The 2,500-nt window shown below is 36.1% G+C and overlaps 1 protein-coding gene across 1 annotated transcript in view; it reads left to right on the top strand.

Annotated features, from left to right (window-relative positions):
• LOC144975193 (putative glutathione S-transferase 7) overlaps positions 1-2,500 on the top strand; it is a 20,078-nt gene that overhangs the window by 9,866 nt on the left and 7,712 nt on the right. The window contains exon 2 of the mRNA XM_078919012.1: positions 1,662-1,805. Coding sequence (XP_078775138.1) covers positions 1,670-1,805 — 136 coding nt within the window. The 5' untranslated portion in view covers positions 1,662-1,669. The remainder of the gene's footprint in view (positions 1-1,661; positions 1,806-2,500) is intronic.

The raw sequence follows: 2,500 nt of genomic DNA, 5'->3' as shown, positions 1-2,500 counted from the left end.
GGTAAGGTAAAAAGAAAGCAAATACTCTTACGTGGAATCAATAGCGAGTGACTAGAAATATTATAGACGGAGCGAATTTGACGTGACTCAGCTCTTTGTTATTATTTTTAGACAGCGATTTATGAAACAAATATGAAGGCTTTATCTAATATTTATAGCTGAGATAGACAATATTTTGTGTTTGTTTTAGATTGCACCAATGTGCGAAAAACAATAACAAGTTGCGTCATCAGGTCTGCAAATTAGTACACGTCGGAAGGACAACAAAGCAAAGTAACTTCAATAAAATTGAAGGGTATTGAAGTTACTCTGCTATTATATATAGTTCGAAGTTGACGTCACTTGGGTCTTTGTTATTGTTTTTTGCCATCCGCGTTTATGAGTAGTTCTCACTAAACTGTATTAACCAGACTATAAACGTTCATGGATATACACAGTTGTGTGTGTTGGCCAGTTATACTTCCGGATGGCAATGTTGTTAACTTCTTAGACAAGCGCATACTATCTATAGAAAGTATGCGCTTGGCTAAGAAGCTCATAACATTGCCATCCGGAAGTATAACGGACCAACACACAAAACTGTGTGTATCCATGAACGCTTATAGTCAGGTTAATACAGTTCAGTGAGCTTTAGTCATGAACACGGATGGCAAAAAACAATAACAAAGACCTGAGTGACGTCATCTTTGAACTATCTATAGACAGTGTGCGCTTGGCTAAGAAGCTCACAACATTGTCATCCGAAAGTTTAACGGACCAACACACAAAACTATGTGTAACCTTAAGCGTTTATAGTATGTTTAATATTGTTTAGTAAACATGGGTGGCCAAAAACAATAACAAAGGACTGAGTGACGTCATCTTCATTCTATCTATGTTGTCCTTTCGACATGTGCTAATTTGCAGGTCTTATGAACCAACGTTAGTGCTTTTGGCTAATTGTTCCAATCTAAAACAAATGCAAAATATTGTCTATCTCAGCTACTAGACAAAATAAAGCCTTCATATTTGCGTTCAAGTTTTAGACCTGCAATCATTTGCACGTCGAGTCCTTCCAGACTTCTTCAGAACCATAAATCCCATAGTTACTCGTTTATCCCGGTTTCTATAGAAAGAACGAAGTTGACGTCGCTTAGACTAGCCTATCTCTTTGTATAAAAGGGTACATTTATTCTTAACTCTGTATGAATGTCTAAAAGAGAGTTCAATTCATTTTACCGTTGGTACTTTGATTATAACTCGTTCCATCCCAATGACAAAAAAATTCCTACTTTCTCTTTTTAAGAAAACAAGATGGCCCCCGAGTACAATAGCAAAGTATCTTCGCTATGGTAGATTATTCTAATTTCGACGCTGAAAGTGTGTTTTAAAAAGACATTTCAATCCATTTTAACGTAGGTACTTTGATTTTAACTCGTTCTATCGCAATGACAAAAAAATTCCAATTTTCTCTCTTTAAGAAAACAAAGTGGCCCCCGAGTACAATATAGCAGAGTCACTTCACTGAATGTGCTCTTTTACGGTACATTTATTCTAAATTTTACGCTGAAAGTGTGTCTAAAAATTTCCATTTAATTTTAACGTTGGTAGACGTCTACTTTGATTTTATCTCATTCCATCCCAATGGTAAAAAAAATATATTCCAACTTTCTCTTTTTAAGAAATCAAGATGGCCCCCAAGTACAAGTTGACCTACTTTGATGGGCGTGGCAGAGGAGAGATTTCTCGACTGACCTTTGCTGCGGCTGGAGTTGCTTTTGATGACGATAGAATCTCATTTGAAGACTGGCCCAAGATCAAGCCCAGTGAGTGTTGACTATAAGTTATATTAAAACATGATTGGTATGTTGAAATATTGAATGATTGATTGATTGCTTCGTCGATGAACGTCCACGTCTTAAAGCTTTAGTTATATGAATATTTGTTTGTTTGATTGATTGATTAATTGCTTAATTGATTGGTTGATTGATCGGTTTATTGTTTAATTTATAAAGGGATTTATTGAGTGATGAAGTGACTGAAATTGATTGAGTAGAAGATTGATTGGTTGATTTATTGATTTATTTATTAATTAATTAATTTATTTATTCAATTTATTTATTGTCTCATTGATTACCTCATTTATTGATTGATAACGAGTATTGTTCTTTGTGATTGGACAGGGGTTCGAGCCGGAGACTCTAGGTAATGGTCAAACGACCGTATGCGCTGCCACTGAATCACCAACATTAAGGTTTTAGAACCGATACATTTTTCCTGACAATTATGGAAAGAACAAAGAGGTGTTCCTTAGCAGACCTGACCTGACATGAGCTAAGCATTTATATAGAGCAATATATCCACTAAACGTCCATGTAGCGCTACAAAGCGCTTTACAACGGGTACCTAGCTAACAGCAACACTTAGCATGTAGGACGAGACCTGACGTCTTTTGTGCCAAAAAAATGCTTATTTTTCAGGCAGAGGCAAGGCCAGTTACTCATTTTACACCGGAGTACGG

Source organism: Berghia stephanieae, chromosome 6, assembly GCF_034508935.2.
Source record: "Berghia stephanieae isolate SIO BIC M18660-M18661 chromosome 6, UCSD_Bste_1.3, whole genome shotgun sequence".
Taxonomy (NCBI): Eukaryota; Metazoa; Mollusca; class Gastropoda; order Nudibranchia; family Aeolidiidae; genus Berghia; species Berghia stephanieae.
Note: the sequence above shows the minus strand (reverse complement) of the source record. Positions and strands in the feature narration are given on the sequence as shown.